This window comes from Dipteris shenzhenensis, chromosome 20 (assembly GCF_047967505.1).
Source record: "Dipteris shenzhenensis isolate YYH24624 ecotype China chromosome 20, Dip_SZ_1.0, whole genome shotgun sequence".
Taxonomy (NCBI): Eukaryota; Viridiplantae; Streptophyta; class Polypodiopsida; order Gleicheniales; family Dipteridaceae; genus Dipteris; species Dipteris shenzhenensis.
In genome coordinates, this window is record NC_141615.1 from 30,150,769 (window position 1) to 30,177,369 (window position 26,601).

A 26,601-nucleotide genomic window follows, 5' to 3' on the forward strand; every position below is an offset into this window, starting at 1 on the left:
TTGTCCCTCTTCTCAAGCGATCCACTCCTAGAAATCACCTGATCCTCGAGAACCTCAACAGGGATCTTCACCACGTCGCCTTTTGGCACATTGACTAACACCTACAGATTGACCCTCCCTTCACGACTTGACCAGCATGCACAGGAATCAAGGCTTACATCGGGGGTCATTTGAACCAATTTTAATGGGAGATCCCACAATCCTAGCTCTTCAAACTCTTATGAGTTGAACAAGCACTTGCAATTCAACTATGTAACCACTATGTATCACTCCTACTTAGGCCCTTTTTCGCTAGCCATGATACGCAAGGTGGGTTCAAACCACTCGCCCGGACATTGAAGAGGGCCTTCGGCCTACTTGACCCAGTAAGTTAGCATGGCTCGGATGTCTGACAAAAAGAATCATGTCCCCATATGAAGGCCGCCCACGAGTGAGGGGCTGGAAATTTTTTACCGCAAAATGTTTCCATGCATAACCTGCACCGCTTGACCCAGGAAATCTCCAGTAGACCAATCATATTTTGTTGTAATTCGATGGCGTGTCAGATGAGCGCTAGGTTGTGAACCACCCCACCGGCCGGCCATCTTCTCACTTTGTTGCCTTCTAAGGAGGAGGGTAACCGCGTCTTAACTATGCACATGACATGGCTCTAGTATTCAATTTTACTAAATAAAAATTTCGCTAGAGTATTGGCTCTTATATCAACCAAAGAGGATTAACTTGGTCTTTTTTTGTTGCTCAGCCGTCGAGAACCGTGATAGCAATCTGAAGCCTGTGATCATGGTAAGAGCTTTAGTCATGGATCCGACGTCATTTTGCATTCAGTCCTTCTTTGGAAGTTTGATTGCCATGGATCCGACTTCATTTTGCATTCAGTCATGCTTTTGAAGTTTGGTTTGCCTTGAACAATTTAGGGTTTGCTTAAACTTTCATGCCCGTGTGAGGAATAGTGTGACTCCATCGATGTTGAATTTTCATGCGACCTGGAGATCACAGCGATAGTATGTGCCGCATTGAACTTCATAAAATGTCACGGCTTGAGATAATCGCCGATATAGGATAAAGGTGTGTCGCACTGCGACGTAGCTTCCTTTTTCGAAGGCTATTTTCTAGAGCTGTCACATTCAGCTGTATCATGTTAAGCTCTGAACCCACGAAGAAGGTGATGCTTATAGATCGGTCCATAGGTTAGACGATGGCTACGTAAGGGACTTTCTTTTGGTGATTGAGCGTTTCTGAGCGGGGTAACGGATTCCCCCGTTAACTAAATTATGCTCTTGCTGTTACATGATGACTTGGGTCGCGTTCATGGAAATAAATGAAGACTATAGAAAGCAGATAACGAGGAAAAAGAAAAGCAAATTCCATTGAGCTTCTTATTTAAAAATGCTTTTCTTTTGCGATGAACTCAAGGCCATTTTAATCCCTTTCAAGAGTATTAGTCTCAAACAATACCAACTCCCTTTGAATTGCTGGTTCAGTCCATTTTTGAACTTCAAAGCATGCATATTCACTTTCTTGAACATCCAACTTAGTTGGCAGTTTGTAGAAAGTATAGTCCTTGACAATTTGATTTATCCTTGCCTTAGTCTTTGGTAAGACGTATAAAGTTGCATTTCATAGTCAAATGAAAGAAATTTAGTCTTCAAGATGTAAAGTTGGGACGTTCTGGCTTGTTGCATTTGTTTCGACTAGATTACAGCATGCTCTTTTATTTTGAGAGTTGCAATTGAATTCCACTCAAATAAACCAAGCCTCGAGCTTCGAAGTATTGCTCTAGATTGAGCAACTAATCCATCAAGATATTGGCATCCAATGGTCGGTAGGTTGCCAATTGAGCTTTGTGTCAAGTTGATTGAGAAAGGGGACTAGATTGGCTTGGTCTGTAAGGTTCACAAATTGGTCAGGTTGGCTAGTCTTGGACAACCAGCCTCTATAAAAAGGGAGGTTTATGGGGGGAAGTATTATATTGCTACGTGCACATCACTAGCGGTTCCTATCGGGAGTGAAATCCACATGTAGGGGGCATGCTTATCCCTAGTGTTTATTACTAGGATATACAGTTGGAAGTGTGTGATGAAAAGGATGGCGACACCTCACAAACCCAAACCTTTGACTCCATTCTTCTGGGGTAAATGCCATCCATGTGTACCCATGTAGTATGTGTAGGCTGCTCTCAAGGCTGCAATGTATTTTGGTGTATATTATGGGATCCTTCCCTTGGAAGGGTTGGTGGAAATTGCCCAGTGAAGACCAAATTGTCCCATTCCCATTCCAGTATGCTAAGGCCAAAGTGTTATTGGTCTCATGAGTTGCATACCCTTGTTTTATAAGGGCAAGGAGTTCCCGATTCTAGATTCTGTCTCGTCTTAGAAAACAGTCCATTGGACCTTTTTGACACCTTCTTTACGTTGCTCTATGTTAGGTCTCCATTGATGAAGACTGGGCTGACTACATCCTCCTCCTTCCCGATCATTTTGAGGTTCAAGGCTTTGTTTTTCCTCCTTGTATCCTTCTTGAAAGTCTTTTGGATGATGTTCAAGGGTTTGTGGCCCTTTCCACCTATGACCAAGATTGAGCCTTCTTGCAGTGCTCCTCCATCTTCTTGGATTCCTCTAGACTTGCCCTTGACCAGCTTTGAGCTCTAGACTTGCCCTTGACCAGCTTTGAGCTCTAGACTTGCCCTTGACTAGCTTTAAGCTCTAGAGTCCAAGCATAATTTAAGTGCTGCGTTTTCATCTTTCAATAGTTCCAATGGCTTGAATAGAGTGCCATTGGCTTGCCCTATTTAAGTTCTGAGAGGAAGAGAGGGAGTGGGGGGGAGATGTGAGATGAGCTTAAGTAATTAGGGAGAGAAGGAGAAGATATTAACGTGGGGGAAGGATGGGACAAGAAGAAAGCTTTATTAACTTCTACGAAAGTAAAAAAATGTCTATGAGACCAAGAGGCTCCCCATGAAGGAACTAGAGGTGTCTATTGCACACCCCCAAAAACAAAATTAAAATAAAATATTGATGATTGGAACTACAAGAAAGACTATGTGTAGGGAGTAGTTCTTGTCATGTCGTAACATGAGTACAATGAGAGTGAGGGTCGAGCTATATAATCTTCTCCCCTATATAGGGCATTTTTATCTTGATGTATTCCTTTATACTTCCAAGCATTTTCTAACTACCCCCTAGCATTTCCAGTGCTAAACCCCAAAAGTTTAGCTATTTCCCTCTTTGTTACATAATAGGTTTTAGATTTAAACAACCGGTTTGTGTCTCATTTAGGCTAGTCATTTCCTTCAACATCTCAATTACGGCAATGGAACTATATTGCTTATGATGTCCCTAAATCAAAGATCAAGTTATGTCTGGTTTAAGAAAGGAGGACGTTGTTGGTGTTTTAGTTAGACTGGGCCTTCACTAGCCAATGAATAGTATTTAATCAATGGGGCTTTGCTCCGCTTGATAGGCTCTTGGCTGATTTAATCTTATTACCAATTTCTCCTCAATGAGATTTCAATTAAAATAATTGTGATAGTATGAGTGTAGGCAAGGAAAATATAAAAGGAGAAACTTGTTAGAAATCAACCGGGGCAGCGTACTTGATATAGCACCATGACATTTCCTTTTCCACTTTATAAATTTATCTCATAAAGCATTGACAGATGTGGTGAAAAGCAAGAAGAATTTATCGATCCACTTTGCATGTATGGCTAGAAGGTTTTTAAGTCTTAGTACCTTTGTGAAGCCTTGGACTTTGACCTATTTGTAACAAGCACATGGACTGCATTGGCTTCTACACCCTGCTGTTCTTTGGCTGCTTAAATGTGAATGAATGATAAGTTATCAGTTCTAGATATAAAAAAGGTTGCAAAGTTTCAAGCATTGAAAACTCAATTCATTTCTATTGGTTGAAATCTATATTGACAATTTTTGGCCCCTCACATATGTGGAATTAATCTCTCTCTCTCTCTCTCTCTCTCTCTCTCTCTCTCTCTCTCACTCACTCACTCACTCACTCACTCACTCACTTATAGAGGAAGTTGGAAGGGATGTGAGAGGGGTTCTTTTTGTGGCATATGGATGGTTGTTCTTATGTTTTGGTATGATGCAGGCTGAAGCAGCAGCTGCCATATACAGTCCTGTGCCTGAGGGACTGTACCCATTATTTGCTATTTTTCTTTTAAGCATCGGCCTCATGATCTCTGCATATTTTTTCATGTGAGTATCTTCCTTGATCATATTCCATGTTTGCATGTCCATTTGTTTCTTGCCTTCGTGAATGCTTATCAATTTTTATGTCTGTATCACCATAGGGAAATTTGAGAGATGCCGGATCTGTCAGAAAGGCTTTATATGTATCTGATTCTTGAGTCTTTCCTTTTATATAATGTGAGGTATCTGCTTGTTGAGAAGGACAGGCTCTCATGAAGGTTAACAGTAAGGTAGCTTGTGGACTTACAGCTGCAAAGATTATCAAAATATCATTCAACGCTGAGATCACTCTGGAGAAGCCTCAGTATCTCTTTTGTCATGTGGAATGATTGGTTCCTCTCCAGCAGAAAGGACAGCAAGCAGATTTCTATAGGAGAATCAAGTTGCCGTTTCGATGGTAGTCTGCTCTATGGTTTTGTGGATGAAGCTGCCTGAGTTTTCCAGCTTATCAGCTAATATGTGTGAAAATGGCTGCTAGGAATAACCATAGACAGAGCAAATACAAATAAACAAGCTGGGAGCTTTCCTCCACAGACTCAGGTACCTATCCCCAGTAAGGGAAGGGTGTGCAGAGGTTGCAGTCATGCAGCACTCAGATTTTATATGAGAGCCTGGTACTTTTTTGGTGTACCTCCATCCCCTGAGGTTGGGGCAAGGGTGTGGACAACTACACCCTAAGAAAGGGTGCATAGTAGAGACTAGCCCATTTCTCAAATTTTACCCAGGATTCCTCTTCCAGGAAACTTAGAAGTGTTTGAAACCAAGGAGAGACGTAGAATTAAAGGTTTACTTGTTGGTAAAAGAAAAGTCACTCTCACTTTGTCAAACAGCCATCTACTATATTGTCCCCATACCAGCATCCCCCGCATGTGTGGCATTTGGGGTCTTACTGAGCCCCCCTGCCATGCCCCTCTAGGATGGCCTCCTCAATCTTTTGCATATTTCTACTGGATCCTCTCAAGTGGGCAAGCGCGCCCAGCCTCTCCTTGGGCTGCTCACCAAGACTAGGATGCCTCTCTCAAGCCCAGTCTTCCTCTGTCGTATCACCTATATGCACCGATGAAAACTACATGGAGCATCATCTGCGAGTATTAACCCCCTAGCACTAGATCCAGGAATTCAGTACCTGCAGATCAGGATTTATCAGCCAAAGTATACCACATCCAGTCACCTTAAATCAGCACGAGGGGAGGGCACTTGCATACCTTAGTTTGAGTTTCAGCAGAAGGGGATGTCACGGGCATCCACAGCCCATGGCCATGCTGGACTGCCATGCGGGGAGCCAGCTCAGCAGCAGCCTACGCAAGCAGCCATGCAGGCAGCCATGTCAGCAGCTGCCACGTAGTCAGCCAGCAAGGACAGGGTGCAGTTACAGTCACAGCAGAGGCACCAGCTCAGCAGCACCACGTCAGCAGCCAGTGGGCTGCCACCTGGACTGGTCGGTACCACGTCAGCAGCCAGTGGGCTGCCACCTGGACTGGTTGGTGCCACGTCAGCAGCCAGTGGGCTGCCACCTGGACTGGTCGGTACCACGTCAGCAGCCAGTGGGCTGCCACCTGGACTGGTTGGTGCCACGTCAGCAGCCAGTCGGCCACATCAGCCCAGTCAGTGGTGCAGCAGCAGGGTCGGCCCTGCTGGTCGGTATTTTTGGAGCTCAAGGGGGCCTATAAAAGAAGCTCCGTTGGTCCTCATTCATTATCCACGCCTCAGGCCTTCAAGCCTTCAGAGCAGCAGAGCCAGGCCTCCCCGCAGTAGACCAGCAGGGTAGCCTCAGCCTCTTCATGGATTTAGTGAGGATTCACCTCCTCTAGGTAATCTAGTTTATTTCCAGTTTTGCTGTCGAGGATTTCAGCCCGTCCATACAATTGTATTCTGCCCTTCGGGCATTCATACATTTCAATTCTATTCTCTCCCTCTGATTCTCTCACTCACATCCACAGCATCACTGTGTATTGAGAGCATCATCTTGCAGTTTGCAGTTAGTGATCAGGAGAGAGAGTGAGGATAGTTTATCTTCCGCTACATCTACATCTCTGGATTGATGATACTCAAGCCTTTTTTGCTTGGGATAGAATCACCGTCTTCTAAGTGACCCTCGCTGAAGGCGTCTCTTCTACCCCATGCGACCCTTTATGAAAGCACCAACAAGAGGTGATATACAAGGCCATCGCCAGATTGACTTGGTTCACCACCAACGCTCTCCCTGCCAATGATAGTCTGGCCAAACTCTAGTAAATGATCTTGCACTGAACTCTGGGACGATGTGTTTCTTTGCTGAAATATCAGGCCCACCTGACAATCCAAGTGTTCGTCGTCTGCCCTCGGGGATCCACTAAAAGCTGAGGTCAACACCCCATTCCTGGAGCTCCTGGGCGCCTGTCTAAAACCAACTGGCTTATTCCAATTGATCTTGGCTAGCCAAAGCCTCTCTAGACTCTTGATAAGCCCTCCACAAACAAGATTGTTGTATCACTTGCAAACTACACCAGCTCATCCTGCGGGATCAAAAGGCGCATATCCACCACTAGGCCTGCAGCTTGTGAATAGAGGAAATACCAGATCGCCTCTGCCACAAAAGGGAAAAGGAAGGGGGATAGAGGACAGCCCTTTGCACCGATTGAAGAGTGAGAATGCCTCCCTTGTGTGCTTCCCAATGAGAACCCGGTTGGAACTGCTTGGGTAAAGGGCAGGACTCCTCCCACACCCATTGGTCCAAAAAGCCGTGCCTCCACATGATGCCCTTAAAAATACCCATAGGCTGGTCCTTCTCACATGCCTAATGTACTATCTCCCAAAAAGTGAAGATGTTGTCCAGGATACTCCTTTCCTGAATAGAGCTCTAGAGGCAGCCTGTTTGCTGCCCACGTGGCAGCCCAAATACATTCGTCGATGTGGCAGTCTTCTCTTCTGCCCACATACATCTTCGAGATCTGCCCATGTGGCAGTCTTTGCTTCTTGCCACATAGCTTCTGTCCAAGTCTTGGCCCTTCTAATGGTCTGACTCCTCCTTTTCCTCCTCATATGGGGGCTCACAGGTGGACTGTTGACCAGTGTTCACGAAAAACCGAGGTTTAATGTCTGGTGAATGGCAAATTTTGGAAATTAATGAAAAGATAAGATCTTAAAACCTGCAAATTTCAAGGCTTTAATTGAAAATTTGGAGGTTTTACAATATTAAAGCCTTTAAAATTTTCAGCTAGACGGTTTTTGTATTTGTTAAGGAAAATGGTTTCTGTGAAGACTGGTGTTGAACCCTATATTCCAACAGATCTATGCTTTTTTTTGTAATGCAGTATATGAGTTCCGGTTATTCTTCAGTATGCCCTTTGTTTTTGCGACGAGTATTACATTGTCTGGAAAATATCTTTTTGCCCTCAATTCGGCCTCGTGCGTGGTTATTTAATAAGCAATTGTTTGCTGGATGCTTTACCACAGTTTGCCATTTCTGTAAATTCACAATCGTTAATTAACTAACAGGCTCTTGCATTGTCAAGCAGTTATGAAGTCACTACATCAAAATTCAGTCGCAGTATCTTGCACGAACTGACTACAGGCACCGTGGCATCTTTCTTCCTGGTTTGTTCATTGCTCTGCTGTAATGAGAGTAATAAAGTATAACTTGCTCTATTTGGTTCAGTACTGTGTACTTATGTACTGAGATTGTTTATTTTGTGGCAGGGATTTGGTTCATTGTTTCTGCTCTTGTGGACTGGTGTATATGTATAGAGTTAGGAAAAGATCTATTGAGGCAGGGATGTAATTTATAGTATGCCAGCATAGTACAGGGGCCTTAGGAGGATTTAACTCTTTTGAGGATCTTTGATACTGAATGAGGATTTAACAAAAATGGTTGGGAAATCTAGATGTATCCTGGTGGACATCTTTACAACGTGCAGAGGGAAGGATTGACTATCTTACAGACCCTGACTTGGCACTGGACCTGTAGGTTTTGCTCTTCTAGCTTGCTAGATGAAACCTTCAGGTTTGGACTAAAATTAAATGAGATGATTTGTAGTGCACTTACGCATGGTGGGCTGATGTGTGAAGTTTAGATGTAGTGAGGGATAAGCAAGGATGTGAAATGTTTTTAATGTCTCTCAAGGTTGGGAGGGATATTTCGGGAAGGATTGACTATCTCACAGACCCTGACTGTCACTGGACCTGTAGGTTTGGCTCTTCTAGCTTGCTAGATGAAATCTTCAGGTTTGTTGAAGTTTAGGTGTGGTGAGGGATAAGCAAGGATGTGAAATGTTTTTAATCTCTCTCAAGGTTGGGAGGGATATTTCTAGTTTACTAAGGGTTTTACCAAATGAATATTTTGTGAGAATGGTAGCTTTTCAAATTCCTTTTAAAAGATTTAATGTCTCGTAGAAATGCTATGTAGTCTTACCATTCCTGCAGGATGGTTTAAGACTGTCAAGCCAAATGCCTAGGAGATTGCAATATGCCACTCACATGCGGTAGAAAAAGTGAGCAATCTTCTCCCACATGCGCAAGGAAAAATGTAATGGGTGATCATGTACAAAAGTAGCCAAGAAGGCACTCATTGGCAACAAGAAGAGATTTTAGGCACATTAGACAACACATGTTTAACTAAGGTATTCTATTTACATTGCAATGATGTATTGAATTTAGAATATGATGCATTCACCTTGATGTTGATCTCAAGAGGTTCAACTTCACCTTACCATGGAGCACAATATTGGAAGGTCGAATGATAACTAAGGGAAGGATAGGATACAAGGGAATTGAGTGTGTGCACAATGATATTTGGTATGATGAGCATGCATACAAGCTTGTTGAAGGAACACAAGTGAAGCTTGCAAATGTGCAACAATCATCACAAACAATGCTTCAAAAAAGAGAGATAAGAGAGGAGATAAAGAGTAGGAGATGGTGTAACAAACAATACAAGCTCAATAGTTGCAATTGCCCTTCATAAAGACACTCATGCATGTGATGCGTTGTTTGGATGTCAACAAGGTCCTCAAATGGGAGAGCGACCATTGTTGTGAGATGATCCAGTACATTTAGTTATCCTATCTACAATTAAAATCTCAATTTCAAAAGTAATTTTATTATGTTTAATATTTGATTTTGAAATACTATTTTTACTAGTGTCTTCATTGGACGCAAAAAATTTCGTTTAATTTTTGGTAACACCAATTTCATAGAATAAAATTTAAAGAGACTCTATTGAGATAAAGAGGCCAAGATCATCTCAAACTTGTAGCAATTCTTCTTATCTTAATCTAATTATGAGGAAACTATTAATTGTGCTTAGACCTAAGTGGCATCCATTGTTAGGGACAAAGCATGGCTCAAATAAAGGGCATGCTTTTCTTGTTTAACATTATTTTGACATTTTCATTCTAAATTATCCTAATTTTGGTCTAAGTTGCTTTCCACACTTCTTTGCAAAGGCAATGTAATGACATCTTCAAGGCAAGAGGCAAAGTAGATTTTGACTTCATGGGGTAGGCAAGTCTAAACAATTGTATATTTTACATGTTAGCATGCACTTATTGTTCTTGAGTATGGTATAATATAGGCATACCATTGCATTGTAAGCCCTAGGACTTTAGGTGAGTGCCAACGTGCACTCAAGCAAATCCAACATACAATTTTCAAATGAACTAATTATACATGTATTTCCTTTGGATTTTGAGAGTAGGAAGCAATAAAGTCTTCCATGGAGTCAATTCCATTCATGAAGATGTAGCAAAGTAAATGCATGTTGGGAAGAAGTTTTCTTCTTTGGGAAAGAGGAATGTATATTGGTATCATGCAACGTAATTGTCCCAATGGGGATATCACGTTGTGGCCATCTTCAAAGCAATACACCACCACGATTTCAAGACATGGACTTTATTATTGTAGACTCAAGGATAGTGCAATTGTACCAGGAGAAGACTATACAACCTAGGCATGGCCTTGAAATTCATGTTTTGTTTCAAATAGGCACGGATATCTTGGTTTATGCCACTTTAAATTTTTGTATTTTGTTTTCAAAATATTTGTGTTCGGAAAGCAAGGAGGGATAGGAGGAGTTGTTGAGAGCACATGAGACAATTGAAAAAAGAATAGTTGCCAATATCATAAATCAATTTATACATAATCTATTTGTTGATTCCCTTATCCACGATATACTCTACTCACACACTACTACATGACTATGAAAGCATTATATTGACTATTCTAACACTTCCCCTTTAGTTGAAGATTTCAAGTCTATAATACATAGGATTTCCTTGAATTCTAAAATTTCAATTGTGGCATTGCCTTGCAAAATAAGTTTGCCAATTGACCTTCAAAGAAATGGTGGATAGGTCAAATTTCTCCCCCTTTGGTTGATGCCAAATGGGACGATAGGAGATAAGGATTGCTTGGACTTCTCATATCTTTTGGATTCTTTTTTTCTTTTGTGGGAAGAAAAAATCTTGGATTAAAGAGATAAAGGAAAAAGAATTATAGCTTCAAAGAAATTGTTACAAAGGCAAGGCCCGAAGGGCTCTCACGTCTTGGGTGCCACGTGGTGCATTATGCGCTTACATGGTATCAGAGCAGGTTTTGGAGGCGCCTGTCATGTCTGTTGACATGTGGCAAGGTGCGTAGTTTCTGGAGTCTAGACACTTGGGTCTGTGCGCTTGTGCAGTGGCATTGTGATCTGCATGAGCAGGCGTTAAGTGCGACTCATCGCGGAGTGCCGTGATTCATGGTGAGCTATGGACAACACTACAAACTAAGTACTATAAAACTATAAAACATCCATGATCTTAGCTTTCAACATGATAAGGACTTTGGATAGAATCGAGATTTTGTTAAACACCAATGCATCCCTATGGTGCCACAAGGAGCACAAAACAACAACTTGTACCAAACTCCATAGGCTATACTGCAAGTCATTGAATTTACCCTTGTCTCATAGCACCATAATTTTCCATCTTACTTCCATATGAATATTCACTTTCTATAACCACTGTTGGATTCCATGCCACCAACCTTTAACCACATTTCAACCCCAGAGTAGGTGGTAATGTGATTCAACTTGCGTCCCACAAAGCAAGCATAGTGGATTAATAGGCTTCCATTTAGATATTTTGTCCTTCGTAGATAGTTTCTGGATTAACACTCTCCATAACATGAAATTGAGCTTGGCCGATGGCGTGCTCTTCCATACATTGTGCAATCTATGTATCCATACTTTAATTGAGTACAAGGGCACATAGGATCTCCATCCATCACGAACAATGATTGCTATTTGCTAAATTCTTCACATTATATCGCAGTAGCTTTCCCTTGGACTTACCTAAAAGCCTTTGGAACCATATTGCTTCGCAAGCACATTTTGGTTAAACCTATTAACCTCTAATGGCTACACTAATTCAAAAAATTCTACAACTTTATGCTGGAACATCGGATTTGCGTCAAACTTTTTACATTAGGTTTGTAACAAAAGTTAGAAGATTTCAGCGCTTCGTTGAAAAAATTCATTGGTGATTTAATTAAACCATTAACCTAAGCTAAACCCACTAATGTAAATTAATCTACATTTAAATTGAAACCCCACAAGTTAATTAAACCTCCCTCTCCCCTCCCCTTCCCTCCTAGCCACTCCCCCGCCCTACACCCAGCCACTCCCTCGCCCTACACCCAGCCACTCCCCAGCCATCGTCCCTGCCTCGAACACTCCCTCTCCTCCACCGCGTCGCCCCCCCCTTTTCACTCCCTCTACTCAGGCTGGCTTCTCCCCTTCCCACAGCCCCCAACCACCTCTCCTCCTGCCTGCACTCACCTCCCCATAGACCCCAACCCCCACCCCTCCCTCACCCTCGAAGGTGCTGGACATCATAAGTTTTGACCATCACAAATTTCCAATCGTGATTGTGTCCATGGCTTTGGCATCACAGATTTCTAGCCTCCAATTGACCTTCCCTACTTCATAACTTTGATTATAAAACTACCCTCCATCCGCTCCCTCGCCCTCGACGGTGCCCTCAAGTGCAATCGGATCTCTTGGGTCTTTTGCTATAGTATGCAAAATCAAGCATCGGGCGTAGGGACAACGGAGGACACAGCAAAGGGAGGGAAATAGTAGTGTCGAGGCTGGAGGTGGATATGCGAGGAGTGAGCTTGAGGCTAGAGGTGGATATGCGCAAGGGACAGCAGAGGCAGGGAGAGACAGCTGGAGGCGAGGGATATGCGTATGGGACGATGGAGGGAACATCAGTTGGAGGAGGCCAAAAGGTAGCTTGCATCAAGCATGGAGAGGAAGGTAGTGGGCGATGTCATATCGAGATTTTTAAGGGATCTTAAACCGCCATCTAGAAAGATCGTTAATGTTTTGGTTGTACCTCGGATTATGATCACTTCCTTTTCACTAGACAAATTAATGGATTTTTTTCTCTCATAGACCCCCTATTTTGCATTTGTTATCAACAAAGAAATTGTATCTTGCTTCTTGCTTCTATGAGGAAGCATATGAAAGCATAATAAGCATGAGTACTTATGACACTGTAGATATTTTAAATTGGTTGCTTCTTCAAAAGATATTGCTTCCTTGATGTTTGATAAGAGCCAACACTAGAGACCTTGATCTCTCAATTGCTTGTCCTTGAAAGAGTCTTTTATTTCTTCCACACCCATTTGGATTGAGGTTTTGACATTCACATAGGTGGGTTGACCTTTTATTTTGAGGAGGGCTTGATGTTCCCTCACTTGTTGACTCTGATGTATCAAGTTGTTGCTAACCTAGCGATACATCCACAGTTGTCCATTCTTCATACATCTCTTCATTACTTCTCCTATTTGTTCAATTACACCATTCCACTTTGGTGTGTCTAGCGTAGTAGTCTGCCTCAAAATGCCATTACACTTGTAGTACTCTCAAGCATTTAAGTGTTCTTCACAATTGAAGCTTTTGCTATTGTTTTCAAGGCCTTAAATATCTCAAAGGTTTTAGATATCTTCTTCATAAAACAAACAAATAATTTTTTGGTGTAACCAACATTGAAAGTAACAAAATATATGTTGCTTGCCAATGAAGGTGTGTTTAGCATCGATCTTGCAATATTTGTGTAAACCAAATATAATGGATCTCCTTCCCTCATTGATTGATTGATTAAAAACAGTCCCCCATGTTGTGAAACATCCTTCACAAAATTTATAATTTTTTATCCTAGGTAAACCACACACCAACAATTGTGCACCCTTTTTGCCAGATGCATCAGTACTAACCTATATAATGCAATATCTATTATGTGCATTCCCTTCAGCTGGATTGCATCACTGCTAAACTCTACAATGTAACGTCTCTAGCATCATGTGCAAGAATTCCATTTTTGGTGAGAATTATGTACATTTCCTATTGATAAAGTGAGTCTTGATTTTTTATTAATTATCCTTAACACAAATATTAAATTCTTGGTTAGTGGTAGTACTTATATCACTTGACATATTTGTAAGATTTATTGTGATATCTACAATGTCTTTTGTTGGTAATTTTCTAGCACCATCAAGCTAAATATTATAGGATTATTATCCAATGGCTTGATGGCTTTGAACCAATCCTTTTTTAAAGATCATGTGGATAGATGCTCCAAAGTCAATGTACCAAAGGTCAAAATCACACTATCTAGTAGCTAAGCACACTAGCAATGCTTTTTGTGATGTCTAGTACATTCTTTAGTCAAGATTAGCATCTTTGAATGCTTTGATGTCATCTAGCACAATTGAGAATGGTGAGCTAAATCCCATAAGCATAACCATACTAGGGGAGAAATATGCTAGGGTATATTTTTCCTTCCACCTACAAAATCAGAGAATGGAAAAAAATGTGGCAAAATCAAGGATGTGGAGGCTTAGATCCCAATAGTCATACTAGAAATGTAGATGATTCAAGAATCGTGCCATTTCTTTGATAGTATCATTGTATCTGTGTGTCAATGAGTTGGCATAATTTGAATGATGTGATATGAGTGAATCTAGTGTGAAGAAACATGAAGGGAAGCAAGGGTATGCATGGAGATAAGGGTGTGAGTAAAATGCATATTGTATTTGACATTAGGGCCCATACTACATTGCCTCCATTAGGTCCATTTCTTTTGGCTTCTTCCGAACCAAAATTTCCATGAGTGCATCAAATTTGATTTGAGTCTAATGATCACTATAATCTTTATGTTCTCATATGATGGGATTAAGGTCCTTAGGATCTACTCCACAAATTCTTCATCATCAATCTTTGATCCAATATTTATGATCTTGTCCTTGACAATATTCACATAAATTAAATGTTCAATGATAACTTCAGCTTTTCCCATTTTCATGGTTTCCAATTGTGACTAAAGGTTCAATCTATTCACTAATGACCTCCCTTTAGAGATGGTTGCCAATTTTGGTTCATGTGTTTCATCCTATTTCTCTCAAACAATGTGCTTCCATTGTTCTAATCCAATGTGAATCTTCTCTTCTTAATGATGGAGTTGGTGTAGTGTTTTTCTTTGTCCATCTCTTCATTGGTGGTCATATTCTAGCATGGCCTCTTGGTAATCCATAATCTACAAGCCTATTGGCTTGGCTTTGATACTTTACATTGGACCACCAAGTAGTGGTACTATAATGGATTCAAGTATTGGTACTATAGTAGCCATAATCTACAAGCCCATTGGCTTGGCTTCAGTTATTTACATGGGACCACCAAGTAGTGATACTATAGCGGATTCACTAGTCATTTGCTAAACCCTAAAGATCAAGGTTGTGGAAACAACACTAGGAAAAACAAGTACATTATCATGGAGAGTTCGAAATAAGGAAAGGAAAAGTAGCCTATTATAGAATCAAAAGGTGAATGCAATTATCCCATCGATAAGCAAGGACCATGGTACATTAATAGTAGAAAATCATCCCCCATGACCTATGCATGAACAATCATAAAAAAGGATCTCAACTTGCTAAAAAAGTAGTGAAAGAAGGTACATTATTCAAAATGATATGTAAAGTTAGCTGAGTAATCAGTCTAGGTTTTTTTTTTAAATATGGCACAAATGATATGGACATGTGAACTTTAAGAGCATAATACAACCAATCAAAATATGGCAATTGGTATTTTGAGACTCAAAATTTATAGAGAATTTTGTGGAGCATGTTGCTTTGGAAAATAAGCAGGAAGTAGGTTTGGTAGAAGCATGACTAGAGTAAAAGGTGCTCTTTATGTCATACATTCTAATATACAAGGTTATGCACAAGCCAAAATCCTCAATGATGTGCTATATTTTTGCCTTTATAGATGACTATAGAAGATATTATTGGTTCTACTAACATACGAGGTTATGCACAAGCCAAAATCTTCAATGATCTGCTACATTTTTGCCTTTATTGATGACTATAGGAGATATTACTGGTTCTACTTTATCAAAGAAAATTCAAAAGTTTAAGACAAATTCAAAAGAATTCACAGCTATGGTTAAAAACTAGACACTCATAGCTGCACCTACCCTATTTCACACAAACACAATGAGTCTACAGTGAGGTCTACAATGAGGCTAGTACTTGGAGGAGGGGAGTGGGTTATGGATGATGGATAGAGAGTGAGCGTGCAAATGTGAGGAAGAAAACGTCAAAGGGAGAGCTTGCCTAAAGTAAACAAGACTGCACAAGTGTGCGTGGGCACTGCCTCCTAGTATAGTGGTAAAGCAGGTGCTTCTAGATGCAAAAGAGAAAGAAAATGATTTTTGAAAGGGTGTTGGCTATTAAAACACAAATTTTGTGGGATGATGTCCATAAATGACACACAACTTAATTAAATTTTCTAAAAACTACACGAGGAGGCAATGCTAATAAAGGGGGGGTGAAGAGTGGCAAATTAGGCGGTTGGGCATTCACCCATTTGAGCTAGCTGCCTGTGTTTGAATCCCTTGGGATGTGTAGGCCTTGAGTTTTAATATTCCACTATAGCACTTCCTGAGGAGTCAATGCTAATGAAGTTGGGGTGAAGAGTGGAAAATCAGGTAGTTGGGCATTTGCCCACTTGAGCTGGTTGCCTATGTTCGAATCGCTCGGGATGTGTAGTCCTTGAGTTTCAATCTTCTACTATAGCACTCGCTCTAAGGATGCAATGCTAACAAAGGTGGGGTGAGGAGTGGCACATCAGGCAGTTGGCCATTTGCCCACCTATGCTAGTTGCTCATGTTCGAATTCCTTGGGATGCATAGTCACCCAAGTTGACTAAGTTCTGCTAGGCCCGAGCTCGGGTTGGTGTGTGCACGTCTTACAGAAGGTTCCCTTTCACACTTTCTTGTTCTTTAAATGACCTTCTAGTAATGATGTGAACATTTTGTAGTATTTGTTGATTGTTATCATATCCGTTTCAAAGCATGTTGGAAATAGAAGCGTAAATTGCATGGTGCCTGCTTTCAATAGCAAACAAAAAGAATACAATATTTTTACATAACATGATGCAAAGAAAGACATTGTTGGGTTCGAGAGAAGAAAATGTCTTTTTTTTGCAAAGGTAATAACATTGCTTGAACCGCATAAACTAATATAATTGGAACATGTGCGTATGCAAGGGTGTATTAAATGAGATCTTTTAAGGGCATAAACAAGAAATGGACGTTGGCGCACTGCAAAAAAAGTATATTTCACTTTCGTAATAGTTTCGCAAAAGATGGGTGAACACATGCGAATGTGTATACCGTTGCAGTGAATACTAGAAAGTAAGCTGCATGTACAAAAACATAAGTGGGTGCTACTAGTTTGATGGTACTCGTTTGTAACTTCGAAGGTGCCCTGCTCCTCAAGAATCGGTGGCCTTATGTTTATAGTTATTAGGCATTTCAACTTAAGGTTGCATCCTTTGTCACGGATTATCTGCCGAACTGAACAAGTGAGGTCAAACATGAATATCTTGAACGTACATGAATAATTAATGGCAACATCAAGAACAAAATAAAACCCCACCTTTGGCACAAGCTTGCTTAGCAGTAGCAACAAATGCGCTCTTCAATGTCTTCTTTGTGTTCTTTCGAATACCTCCTTCTTTTGTTGGAGCCAACACTGAAGGAAAGCTTGTTGTTGAACGAGGTGGAGGCACATAGGTCTTTATTAAACAACCTCTCGAAGCCGAGATAACTTCATGCTGGGCGAGTGCTCAAACTGCCTCTTGCATTGGTGGGCCAAGGCCTTTCATAAATTAAAAGAGGAAAAAACTCACACAAGGGAGATTAATGAAAAGACATTAATAAAAGTAACACCCAATTTTTACTTTGTACCTTCCATCGGGTTGAAATGTTCATGTGTAGGCTTTGCACTTGGAAGAAATCTTTTTGAGATGCCGATGTCTATAAGGATTTCTGCAATGAAGAGAATATATTAAAGAAGCACCAAGAAAGATGGAACCATAGAAATAAAACAATAAAGCCATGAAATGAATAGAGAAATAGAAGAACAAAAAGAACAACTGCTATTGGTATGAATGGATTTTGGAACTTGGTCTGCCACACATGAATTCCTTGGCTGGGGTTTGGACTCGTCTTTAGGCGTGGTCTTCAGTGCCCGTAATGCTTCATCGCTTTTTTCGATTGCAGGGCTCTTTAATTTGCATTCGTCAACTGCCTCTATAATGGAGGAGGAAAACACAAATAAAAGGTAGGACAATCCAAACAAACCTTCGATGAATCAAATAAATCTATCTAAAAATGAACGTTTGCTTCTACGGATATTATCCTCATGGTCGCGATATCAGAATGGTCATAATGCAGCATGTTATTGCCAACAGATCCACTCTTCTCGACACTACTGGCTTGCATGGCCCTTTTGGGAACGATTTGCCGATTGGCAAGCTGTGAATCACATCCAATTATCTAGATTCGAAGGTGGCTCAGGGAAAAGGTCGAAAGAAAAAGGGCAAGTAAGGAACACAGGGCTTACCATACGGGTAAGTAAGGATTGTGAATCTGGTGCTCAATGTACCTCCTGTGTCCCTTGCCACTAGTGTTTGCATTGCCTGATTGTAGGCCAACGACAGTTTGCGAGAACGAGAAAGACATGAAAACAATAAGAAGTAGAATGAGACGGAAGGAACGTAATGATCACCTCGACCATTTGAATCCACATTTTATCTCAAAACGTTCTTGGATTCTCGGCCATATTCATGAGACCTTCACATAGTAATCCCAAATGTAAGATCACGAAAAATGAAGGAATATTTGGATGGCAATTTGCAAAGCAAAGATCAAGTATTACAGACCTCTTTCGAATTCTACAAGTACTTGTATCCATAAATTCTCCAGATGCCTCTGAATCATCTTCGTAAGCATCCTTTTGTGGTCGTGACATACTTGATAGCAACTCTTTCCAAGACGATCCACACGCCAAGACAGATGCATAGAAAAGAGCACGACAAAAAAGTGACGAGCCCCCAGCATGCATGCAGTGAGCATTTTATACAAGAAAGCAAGGATTCCCATTTTGGAGATGGCATACGCCGCCCATCATTTTCCTTTGCTTCCTACCATACCTCTCCATAACTTTCCTTTTCCACAATTCTTTAGAAGACTGGAGTGCCTTCTACAGAATCTACTCATGCACCCAAATCCCCCAATGTTCGCGGTATAAGCATTACACGTACATCGTGAAATCCTCTCGGTATCTCCAAATTGGAACGACACGAGATCCATACAATCCGCATAGTAGGAGACGAAGCACAGATGGACACCTAGCCACACGGAGCTATTCGAGGTCGATCACTAACGCAAACGAAAAGTTCTACGGTTAAAATAGAACACTAACTCGCAAGGGGTAACAGGAGCTTAGGAGCATAACCTTTTAGTTGCAGGGATCTAAACGAAGCAGTGGAGGCGCTGATTGAAGAGGCAGAGCAAATGGGAGGTGAGATGGAGATGGATCACAAGACCTTTCCTTTGTCAATATTTCTTTCCCACAGGGGGTAGTAGGATAATTCTCGATCAAGAGCGACTGGCAGTGCTTTTTCCTGATAAAGAACTTAAAACTATTTCGAATCTTCGATACAACTATAACCCTGTGAAGATGGTAATCGACCGGAGGAAGAGATGAGAAGAAGAACATGCAATCATGCGCTAATAACCTTGCAGGATAAGAGGGAACAAAAGGTCAATCAACACCTGTCACAAAGGGGCCATGCGCGATCCGCCAATAACCTTGCAGATAAGAGGGAGCAAACGATCGACCAACACGTGTCATGAAGGAGCCATGCGCCAATCGCAAACCAAACAATTCCTAGGGAATGCATTTAAAAATTGGCTATTTTCGCTTCTGTGAACGACATTGTCTTCACTTAGGCCTTTCATGTGGCAAGCCAAAAGTGGTGAAACAAGGTGAATGATATATCTATCATTCATTAGGCTTGCCTGTGTATGGGTGAAATGCCCAAGAGAGCGCATAAAATTGGAGGCCCAAGGGAAGGAGATTAAGAGTGTGCAAAGAGGAGTAAATGAGAATGACCCAAAAGTCATACAAGGGGACCCCAAATCATCAATACTCTACAAGTGTACCAACCACAAATGAACACCTAATAAGAGCATAAATAATAACAATGATTTTATTTTTCCCATCTCAGAACCACTACGGCAGGCCCAAAAACAAGGGGCACACACATGCCTAGAGCTCTGCTTGAGTAGAACTCGAGTTGATCTACTTTCAAAGGGCCTCTAAAATAGAAACTTTGTACTAGCTAGAGCTTTGCCAAGTGCCAAGTGCTAAGAAGAAAGGTATGTGAAAGGAGGAGGATGGAGGCCGTTGAGAGCAAGTTGATGTGGCCAGCAGTCGAGAAATGTCGTTGGGGGTTTCTTTTCTTTTATTATTATTATATTTTACATCTACCTTTTTAGCAGCACCGCGTAAATAGCTTCATTGTCTGCTCTGCTTAGTTTCAAAGCGGGCAATTCTTCTTCTCCTTCTTCTTCTTGTACCTCTCAGCACTCGCCATGCCTGACCTTGCACCTCACGTTGAGCCTTGCTCCGAACGCCTTCTCTTCGGTGGTGCTATCACTTGCTCTTTCCCCCTCCGACTCCAGGTTTGTCGCCATTTCGCCTTCGTTTCTTTCGTTCTTCCGACACTTGGCAATTGCATCGGAGCTTTCGGTGCGAGCGTGATTGGGATTGCCTCGGTCCAATTGTATGATCGCCTCGATTGGTAGGTAGGTTGTTAGAGATCGATCACTTGGTAGGTTATCAGCGTTTTGAATCGTGGCGTCAATCCGGGAATGCGTCGTCTTCGCTTCGACTATCCATTTTTGGATGCCTAGAATTCTTTTGAATGGTCGACGTGAAGCTTGTATGGCGGACATAATTTGAGCGAATCCAGTTCGTCGCTCTGATATTTGGCAATTGACGAATTGATGAGTTTGGCTGTATCTTGATATTTGGCCATTTGCTTGACATTCTTTTACTTCGAGAATCTCTTCTTGCCCCCGAAAATTCCGACCAATATTTTGTTGAGCGATTACATATATTTTGTCGTAAATTTGTGGCTACGTTTACTCATGACAAATTTTTTGTTGTGGTCACTGAAGGACGTGAGCTCTATCAGAGATGTCCCAGACTATCAGGTTGAAATTGTGTCTCTTCATGGTCTGCCTTCTTACCTGTCTCGAATTGTCCTTATTGCATAAGTATGAGTAATAGTGTGGATTTGCAGGAGGTCTTTGCTGATCCCAATCGGGATGAGAGCATTATTGTGGAACTTTTAGAGTTTGAGCAGGATGTGGCAGACGATCAGAGTGCTCTCTGGTTTCTTCAAGACCTTGCCAACGAGCAGGATGCTGGCCAACCTCTGGTATATATACTGCTGGAATCATGCCATTCGTTTTCTGTGGTGTTGCAAACTTTTTCCGACTAAAGGCGTGCTCCATACTTTTAAGGGCTGTATAGTTACAAATAGAAGACGGGCATTAATTTCTCCTGATCAATGAAATATGTTTGTAGTCATCTGCTGACAACAATGTAATCTCCCAAAGAGTGCACAGCTATGCTCTTCAAAGAATTTAATTAATCCCTTAAATCCTTATAGGATGAGGATATAATCTTATAATGTTTGTGCGGACATGTTGTGTGGAAAATAGATGAAATCTAAAAGGAGAACTCAAGCATGATAGGCACCAGAGATCTTCCTAACTGTAGTACACTGCTTTATTTACACTAATGGCATACAAAAACTTGCCTAACTGCGACTGTGGGAGATGGAGCTATGCTATTGAAACAGGCTGCCAAACCTCGACCATATGTTGTCCATCCCGGAACCCTCGCCTTCCATTGCAATCTGGTACGGCTGCTGTATGTATGGCTGTTGTGGGAGCAGACAGAGGCATGACACAAGGGCTGGAACTGTGGCTGGAGGCTGCAGGACTGATTGCCAAAAGAGGGGGCAAGGGCCCCCTTATATAGGACTGTAGGGGCCCGACTTACCAACCAAAATGGCCAAGTGGTTGACCGACCTGTTTGCTTGGGTCAAATGACCCGACCTGGTCAAGCTTTTTGGCTGACTCTGGGCGACTCAGTTGGCCTTCAAATCATCTATAGGAATGGCAAAGAAATCCGACTTTGCAGCCAGTTGTCATTGCCACGTGTTTGGCACTGGTGCACGTGACACATAACATGACATTGGATTCTCATATTCAGGAAATCTTTAATTGAGATTTCACAGAAAGGTTGATGTCCTATATGGTCGACACTGATGATATCTCCTACAATCCTCCCAACTTTCATTGCAATTAGTTTGCTAGAAATTGCTTAGAGAGTGAGCTGACCAAAGTCACCTTCTATAATCTCCCAACTTTCAATGCCATTACGTTGTTAGAAATTGCTTAGAGAGTGAGCCGACCAAAGTCACCTTCTATAGTTGGATCTTAATGGGCCACCATAAGTGCATAAGTGTTGTTGAAAGCCATGTAGTTGGTCTCCATATCTTGGCCACATCCTAAAATGGTGATTCAGAACCTAGAAGAGGTGGATCTAGAACCCGGAATAGGTGGATCTAGAATGTGGAATAGGTGGATTTGGAAGCCGGAACAAGTTAATTCCGAATCCAAAATAGGTGAATTTGGAAGTGGGAGCAAGTTAATGCAAAAACGCGGAACAGATGTATCCAAAACTCAGTGGATATGCGGAACATCTTAATCTCATGAAGCATGCGACAGAACACACACTAGATGTCTTAGATGTAATAGAGGTTTAGATGAGGTCATATAGATTCATGTCACAATTTTGGATGAGTCATAACCAAGGATGTAAGAGATTTAGATTAGATTCATATAGATTCATGTAAATGACTCCAATCTTTCTCTTGCATATCATTTGACATTGAGTCATGAGCTGAGTTTGTTCTTTTTTCCTTGTGCTCATGTTGATATCAGGTGTTAGAAGATTTTTCTCAATTCAATTAATGGCCCAAAGGACACAATTGAACATCTAGGATCCTTGGTAGAGATAGAACTAGCTCAAGTATGTCTTTATGTGCTATGCTAATCTATTTTTGTTTGGAGGATGTCAGCAGGTTGTTGAATCTGTAAATTGCTTGACTTCTTCTGACGCTCCTTTTCTTGGACCACTGATATCAATCAGTGCAGCTGTTGGTCAAATGGTAAAAGTTTACACCATTCGCAACATTTGAAACTTTGTGAAGGTACAATAGGTAAATCAGGTTAATGAAGGTTTTTTGGCTCACCTTGGATGCGTTTTCTATACTGTAGGCGATTTCAAAGGGCAGGCAAGGGATAGAAGCTCAAAACCTTTTGCGGGTATGGAACTTGTCCTTATTGTTCTTTGAATATGCAACAAACCAGTTAAAAAAAGAACCTTGATAGTTTTGTTTCATTTTGTCAAAATAGGTTGCACAATGAGTAGGTGGGGGTAAATTCTTTTTCCTTGGAAGCTTATTTAGGGTATTGTGGCAAGGATATAAGAGAGCCAAGGAGTTGCTTGGAGTTAACACAGCTCTAAAGGAGGAGAGTTGAAGAAATGTTGAAAGATTCACACTTTTTTTTTGGTGAGAAAGGTTCACACACACATGCACGCACGCACACACTCACTCTTACTTTTTATGGGGGTTTAATTTTTATGTAATTTTATATTATAATGAGTAGTCCCTAGAGAGGGAACATGCAATTACATTATAAGACAAGTATGTGTTAGAAAATACCCAACAGAGGGTACACGCAGCGGAAGACTTATAGTAATGCCCAAGAGCTCACACAGTGTGCGGTGTGGGTGTGGAATCACAGACTTCTTTACTTATGTGCATACAATAGGTGTGCAGACTCATCAATAGACAATGAACCAACCAGATAGAGAAACCACCAAAAATATATATTTCCGTCCACAAATATGGACACAATACAAAAGAGACAGATCCAGAGTCCCACCAATGATGTGGTCCTCTGATCTTACCACAAGGTACTTCTCCTATCTGCTGGCTATCTCTAGACTCGAGCCCGCGTGCTCCACCTCGAGCGTCTGTAGACTTTCCGTCTAGTGTGTTCTTCTCTACCTTACTAGTAGCCTGTGAATCAGCCTAGGTGGGCAGCCCCTGCCAAGCTTTGTCTGCAGCACACAGGTCCCTGTTCCACTGCTCCAACCTGCTTGTGAATGGCTGCTCCAGAAGGTATGATGATCACAACACCTTGCTGCCCTAGAAGACAGCCAAGGTCCCAGCCCTTAGGGAACTCAGTCTGCAGCACTCCTTCAACTCTCCTGAATGCCTTCAGGCTGCTCCACTTTTCTTGCTGGATAGTTGGATATTGAAATGAGGCCTGAGCCTCTCCTTTTATAGGCCCTAAGGCCTGGCAAAAATACCGACTGGTCAGCCCTATTTTGGCGGACTCAGTCTGTCTGAAAACCGACCCCACAGCTCCCCATTTATGGGGCTGTGGGCTGCCCTTTTGGGGCTGTGTGCTGGCCGACTTTGATTGGCCAGCTGACCAGCCTGCTAGCCCTATATAAAGGGCAGGGTACTGCCTTATTTGCTTATGCAGGGGGCATTCTACTGGCCAGCCCATAACCAGGCCTGTCTGGCTGGCTATACCGAGTCCAATCAGCCTATCTACACAGGCCGACCCTGCTGCTGCCATATCCAGAGCATGTTGCAAGCCATGTGCCTGCCCACAAACCTCGCTCAATAGCTCTCCATGTAGGCTTTTGTACCTCGGGATACCCCACCAACCATGAATGCTCCAGATCTGTTCCGGATCCACACATCTAGGTAATCTCTCTTTGGGCACATCCTGCCCTAGGTCTTCCTCCCCCACGCACTCCTCATTTGGGGGCTTACAGATGGGGAGGTGACCTTTCCAACACCCCCTCTCACCGACACATCTCGGCCCAATGCCAACACGTCGATGACGATGCTCCAGTAACTCCCTGGTAGTAGTCCTCTGGAACTCTTCGATGTTGAAATCTTTTCCTGGCTTTTCATCCAGTGGCTCCTGCTCCACCAGGTTCGGTTCCGCTTTCGCACACCATCCTGGTACACAGGTCCATCTCTGGTAGCACCTCCTGGTACCACCTCCTTCAGTCACGTTCCTGCCTCTGAACTCGAGCAATCTAGCTGTCACGATCTTCCAGTCGTCCCCCTCATAATGAGTGAACAACCTGGAGTCTTCCAGGAACCATGCTCTGAGGGTCTGTTTCAACCCGTCCTTCCTTTGGCAAGGTCTGCAACCAATGAATATTTCTAGATAACCTGGACCATGAACTCTCGTTGAGTTCTCAAGCAGGTACTTTTCTGGTTTCAGTATTCTTTGTCCATCACCTTCTAGCAATCTGCATCCAAGATTTGAAGAAGCACCAATACTTCCCCTTCTGCCTTCGAAGAAGGCCAATTCCTTCCAATCTCTTATCACTTGAGACAAATGAAGAGCACAGTCTCTCCACAGCATGCTATAAAGGCTCAAATGTAGAATATCAAATCAAAGAAAAACAAGAATCTCCGTGCGGAAAGCACGTGTTTTAGATGCAGAAAGAGGGGCGTGTGGTTGCCTAGTGCCTCGGAAGGTCTGTCGGCCAAAAGGAGTAGAGAATGCCACAAGACTGATCTAATCCAATAATCGAAAGTTACCAGATTCCAAGATCCACTTTAGGTGGAAGAGAAGGAGACCGTGTGTACCACACAAAGAAGAAAAGCACCCAGAGGCAAGTTTATCTACGGGTATCTTGCTAAGTACCAGAACTATTAGGCAATTGATGCCAAGAGAGGAGGTATCCCCACGTTTTACAACTGCATCAAGAAGCTTTTCAATTGAGGGCAACTGATTAGAAGCCGAGGGGATGTCACCAATTGGTATTTCTCCCAAGAAATAAATATACCTTTGTAAGACTAGAATAAGTCCAATCATACAAATTTAGAATTTTTGTTGTTCTAAAGATCAAAAATCTACAAAGAAAATAAAACAGAAAATGAAAGAGAAGAAAAAAGAGGTAAACAAAAACTTTTATGAAAAGCAAAAGGAAGACATACTTAGCAAGCAAAGCAACACTTATGTCGTCATCAGTGCCCAGGCATAAGCAGCTATATTGGGTTTCTAAAGACCCGCAGAGTCTCTTGGGCAAACCCAGTGCTTACTAAAATACGTCAAATAAACAAAAGAGAATGAAAACAAGAAATAAAGAAGAAACGAAGCAGGTGACTTAAGCAAAAATAAACAAGCAAGTCAAGAAACAAAAACTTCCAAAAAACTAGAATCTCTCTCTCTCTCTCTCTCTCTCTTATTTAAAACATAAAAAGTTAAATGGCACTTTACACTTATGTCTCGTTTCTCCCAAGAAATAAAGAAGAGTCTTTATCAGATTGCCTATGGTCAAAGAAAATTGACTTTGGTTCACTAGAATAAGTTTTACTAGGGACTAGGATTAGTCCAAGAACTAGGAATGCATGCATTTCGCTAACCTCTAATGGGTTAAAGTGTTGGAACTTGTTTGTGCAATGTGCAGGACCTAAGAGAGTGCAAAAAGAACCCAAGAGTGGGGAGAAAAGCACAAAAGCCAAGTCCCACGAGGCATAAAAGCATGGACAAGGGGGGCACCTCTTTAAAAGGAGGGCCCACGAGATTAAAAAGGCACCAAAAGCACCAAACTTAAAAAGAAAGCCTAAAAACTTTTAGACACAGGCCCTAGCTTTTTGCTAGGCCTACTCTATAAAAGGAAAGACCCAGGCCTAGATTCATTCAAGGTACTCAGCTTCATGCCCTTTTCAAAGCCAGTTGTCAAAGTATTATTCTATTGCAATAAAGACCTTTTGGGGTGTCCAGCCCTTATTTTTGGGCCCTAGTGTTGCGTGTGCTGCGTCTCCTTCTCTCCCTCTATTCTATCGCGAAGAATCTTTGAGATAAGTACTGCAAATCTGAAATTCAGATTTCAGTTTGTGTTC

At 41.9% G+C, this 26,601-nt stretch overlaps 2 protein-coding genes and 1 long non-coding RNA gene across 5 annotated transcripts in view; 2 read left to right on the plus strand and 1 right to left on the minus strand.

Annotated features, from left to right (window-relative positions):
- The first annotated feature begins 618 nt into the window (after positions 1 to 618).
- Positions 619 to 8,418, plus strand: LOC147889517 (uncharacterized). Of its 2 annotated transcripts, XM_087391752.1 has the most exons (4): positions 619 to 783; positions 4,105 to 4,211; positions 7,703 to 7,781; positions 7,884 to 8,418. In XM_087391752.1, exons 1-4 carry the CDS (start codon positions 781 to 783, stop codon positions 7,929 to 7,931), a joined length of 237 nt encoding a protein of 78 aa, XP_087247878.1. In that variant the 5' UTR covers positions 619 to 780; the 3' UTR covers positions 7,932 to 8,418. The 2 variants fall into 2 exon arrangements, with proteins under 2 accessions (XP_087247878.1, XP_087247877.1); XM_087391751.1 differs by lacking the exon at positions 619 to 783 and having other exon boundaries at positions 4,096 to 4,211.
- An 8,482-nt stretch (positions 8,419 to 16,900) lies between these two features.
- On the minus strand, positions 16,901 to 18,592 carry LOC147889518 (uncharacterized). The gene is made up of 5 exons (XR_015542833.1): positions 18,451 to 18,592; positions 17,705 to 17,818; positions 17,474 to 17,554; positions 17,163 to 17,384; positions 16,901 to 17,080 (listed from the first exon to the last, which is right to left on the minus strand). It is a non-coding gene; the product is annotated as an uncharacterized LOC147889518 (long non-coding RNA).
- A 1,490-nt stretch (positions 18,593 to 20,082) lies between these two features.
- LOC147889519 (ran guanine nucleotide release factor, putative (Mog1/PsbP/DUF1795-like photosystem II reaction center PsbP family protein)) overlaps positions 20,083 to 26,601 on the plus strand; it is a 54,388-nt gene continuing 47,869 nt past the window's right edge. Inside the window, exons 1-5 of one of the 2 annotated variants that reach the window (XM_087391658.1) lie at positions 20,083 to 20,257; positions 20,756 to 20,791; positions 20,881 to 21,018; positions 22,732 to 22,821; positions 22,931 to 22,978. In XM_087391658.1, coding sequence (XP_087247784.1) covers positions 20,168 to 20,257; positions 20,756 to 20,791; positions 20,881 to 21,018; positions 22,732 to 22,821; positions 22,931 to 22,978 — 402 coding nt within the window. In that variant the 5' untranslated portion in view covers positions 20,083 to 20,167. The remainder of the gene's footprint in view (positions 20,258 to 20,755; positions 20,792 to 20,880; positions 21,019 to 22,731; positions 22,822 to 22,930; positions 22,979 to 26,601) is intronic. The other variant, XM_087391661.1, reaches the window with a different exon arrangement.

What these genes read in the sequence shown, in the direction of transcription:
- LOC147889517 (XM_087391751.1), top strand. Translation starts at nt 4,096, where the DNA reads ATGATGCAGGCTGAAGCAGCAGCTGCCATATACAGTCCTGTGCCTGAG. An exon ending in ATCTCTGCATATTTTTTCAT is followed by an intron (nt 4,212 to 7,702) that starts GTGAGTATCTTC and finishes ATTGTCAAGCAG; the next exon opens with TTATGAAGTCACTACATCAA. An exon ending in CCGTGGCATCTTTCTTCCTG is followed by an intron (nt 7,782 to 7,883) that starts GTTTGTTCATTG and finishes ATTTTGTGGCAG; the next exon opens with GGATTTGGTTCATTGTTTCT.